The 3,316-nt window shown below is 39.8% G+C and overlaps 1 protein-coding gene across 1 annotated transcript; it reads left to right on the top strand.

Moving 5' to 3' along the window:
- The first annotated feature begins 837 nt into the window (after window positions 1–837).
- Window positions 838–2,099, top strand: LOC121969616 (probable CCR4-associated factor 1 homolog 7). The gene has a single exon (XM_042519809.1). It carries the CDS (start codon window positions 1,104–1,106, stop codon window positions 1,929–1,931), a length of 828 nt encoding a protein of 275 aa, XP_042375743.1. The 5' UTR covers window positions 838–1,103; the 3' UTR covers window positions 1,932–2,099.
- The last annotated feature ends 1,217 nt before the right edge of the window (window positions 2,100–3,316 follow it).

The following is a 3,316-nucleotide window of genomic DNA, read 5'->3' on the forward strand; positions in this document are numbered from 1 at the left end:
TCACCAATAATTACTTTGCATGTGCCAATTCGTTGGGTCCACTAATCAATAGCATAAAGTTAAGTGCATTATTTTTTCTTAAGATTTAATAATTATTATATTTTAAAAATACATTACTGATGTAAATTATCTTACACAAAACAAAGAAATAAATTAAAAGCTATTTACTTAATTCACTTTTGGATTCCGAGCCCATCTGTTTCATAATTAATCCCAAATATCAAGCCCAGCCCAATAATTAGTTCCAATTTACAAATGACCACTTGAAAATGAATTAAAAAGCCTGAGCCAAACCCCCAAAGCAAAATATAAAATTACTAGAAGAATCGAGTCAAAGTTTAAATTCACATCTAAAAAAAAATAAAAAATAAAGGAAAAAATACAGCCATCCCTCTCAAATTTCAGTCCAACAATAAAATATTATATAACCCACCAACTAATTCAATTCTGACACACTTTCCCTTCCCTCCTTCCTTCCTTCCTGCGGGTTTCCTTTCCTCCGGTTAATATCAATTTTTGGAAATTATTATTTTGTTTTAAAAAATATATATAATTAAATAATATAGATAAAAGATAATTAATGAAATTGGGAAAAAAAATTGTTTGTTGAGCTTTTAATAAATAAATATTTGCCCAAAACTACGGATAAATATTTGTTGCGATGTGATTCGCTCCGGTTAGAGAAGGGGCCTAGCAATGGGACGTATAAGACAGCGAGTAAATGCTGGGTAGATGTCGTAAGGTGGGGTTATTTGATCTCAATGATTGGATTTAGACGCCTCTGAGCTCGCAACGCGCTTCCCGAATGCTCTCGCTCGCTTCTTTACCCATAAAGATGGCTTAAATTACGAAAAGCATCTCCTTTGTTTTTTCCCCAAATCTCTCCTTTTGATCTAGAACCCTAGAAATTGGCCCCAATTCGCCCAAATCTGCACAGGAAATACTTAGATCTAGCCTCCGTTGTTGGTCTGTTCTGCTTGGTTCGGGGTTTCGGCCATCGCTCGGCCGGGATCTACTGTTTCCCGGCGTTTACCGCTGATCAGCTACGATTTCTTTATGCTCCTGTTCGTTGACGCTGCGGCAGATTTGATCTGGAACTGGAGATGTTGAAGGGCGAGGACGATGGTGTCGAGATCCGGGAGGTGTGGGCTGAGAACCTCGATTCGGAGTTCGCCGTGATCCGCGACATCGTTGATGAATTCCCCTTCGTAGCCATGGACACCGAGTTCCCCGGCGTCGTCATCCGTCACCTTGGAGACTTCAAGCAACCGGCCGATGCACACTACCACACCCTCCGCGCCAACGTTGACTTGCTTCACCTCCTGCAGCTCGGCCTCACTTTCTCCGACGATGCAGGGAATCTCCCTACCTCCCCGTCCTCCGGCCGCCCCATCGTGTGGCAGTTCAACTTCTGCGAGTTCGACGTCGACCGGGACGTCTTCGTCCCCGACTCGATCGAGCTCCTGAAGAATTCGGGCCTCGACTTCAAGAAGAACCGCGAGCACGGCGTCGACGCCAGACGGTTCGCCGAGCTCTTCATGTCCTCCGGCGTCGTGCTCAACGACTCCATCCACTGGGTCGCCTTCCACGGCGCCTACGACTTCGGGTACCTTCTAAAAATCATAACTTGCAGGAAGCTGCCGGAGAGCCGAACCGAGTTCATGGAACTTCTCCGTGTGTTCTTCCCGGTGATGTACGACATCAAGCGCGTGATCCATCTCAACAACAACCTTTACGGTGGCCTGAACAAGGTCGCCGAGAAGCTGGAGGTGGAGAGAGTCGGGACATGCCACCAGGCAGGATCCGATAGCTTGCTCACGGCCAGGGCCTTCATGAAGATGCGAGGACACCGCTTTGTAGGATCCATGGAGAAATATGTAGGCTTGTTGTTTGGTTTAGACGTTGAGAGTGCTCATAACAACCATAATTAGGCTTAAGTCGAAATCAAATGTAGCAATAAATCATGGATTCGAGAGAGAAAAAAAAAAGAAGAAAGACTTGATCCATTGATACTTGTGAATCTGTTTGTTTCTAGTATCTCATGTTGTACTTACTCATTACAGTTTTTAATGAAGAAAGGTGTCTCCTTTAGTATGCTACAATGATAGATTTTCTTGCTTCTTCTGCCAGCAGATGAAGTTATGCTGTTTCAGTTGGTTTAATTCTACTTCTGTTGTTTTGTTTATTGGTCTCTTTGCATAGTAAATTTTAGTTACTTTTTAGGAGATGGTTTGCCAAATAGGATGAACTCCTCTAATTTCAGTTTAGCTACTGATTCATGTATGCCTGTTTTCTGTTGATCTGTTCCAAGAAATTCTTGTTACTGGTTTACTGTATTATATAGCTAGTTAAATTTTAGATTTGCCTCACAGGTTGTGAGGATAAGAGTTATGCGTTCAAGTACAATTGTTATTTTTGGATGATCTGGTGAAAATGAGGAGAAAATTTGCTAGCGAAGTTACTCATCCTGATCATTTATGGTTTGTAAAGAAAGCTGGCATATAATTTCTGTCTTTAAAGATCGATCCATAGCCCTTTGATTGCTCCATCAGTTAAACAAAGCTTTATTATTACCTTCTTATTAGGCTTTTTTTGTTTTTTGTTTTCCTTTTTCTTCCGATTTCTGAAATCAATGCTTGTTTAACTGATCAGCAATCAAATGCTTGAGTTTAGTCGACCTTCAATTCGTCAATGATGTTTGCACACAGAAAAACATTCAAATTACATAATTTGATTGTATGTTTAAATTATTACTGACACTATCCTTAATCCCAAAGAAAACATTTGATTAAATAGAAGAAAAAGTAAACAAAATCAGATACTACGACATTAAACTCCCTGATAAGAATAATAAATGAGTGGATTCACATTTTTACGTGAAGGTAATCTCCTCGTATTTAAGAGATTCGGATGTATTGTTCACAATAAATACAAATAAATTAAAAGTATCTTGACTCTTTTATTCAAAATTCAAATATGACTCAGCCTTGTTGCATCTTCAATCGATCATTTTTATCAAACATATATATGGAGATATTATAAACTGCCATAAATTAAAATTAATAAAGGGAAATAGTTGAGAGAGAAGGCAAATGCATGATATTGATTGCTAAGTTCCCTTGTAAAATATGTTTTCCTGCTCTGTTTTCTCATTCTTCCTCTGTAATTCCATTTAAGCTACGAAATCAAGCCATGATTCCATACTTGAGAGATCGCATTGAATTCAATGCAATCTCCTTCCTTCTCTCTCTCGTCCTATATATCGTCGTCCCAAATCTCCCTTTCTCTCTCTCTCTCTCCACCAAACCGGAACGCC

The sequence above is a fragment of the Zingiber officinale genome, chromosome 4A (assembly GCF_018446385.1).
Source record: "Zingiber officinale cultivar Zhangliang chromosome 4A, Zo_v1.1, whole genome shotgun sequence".
Taxonomy (NCBI): domain Eukaryota; kingdom Viridiplantae; phylum Streptophyta; class Magnoliopsida; order Zingiberales; family Zingiberaceae; genus Zingiber; species Zingiber officinale.

Bases quoted from the DNA above. Each gene is read 5' to 3' on its own strand.
- LOC121969616 (XM_042519809.1), top strand. From the start codon at position 1,104: ATGTTGAAGGGCGAGGACGATGGTGTCGAGATCCGGGAGGTGTGGGCT.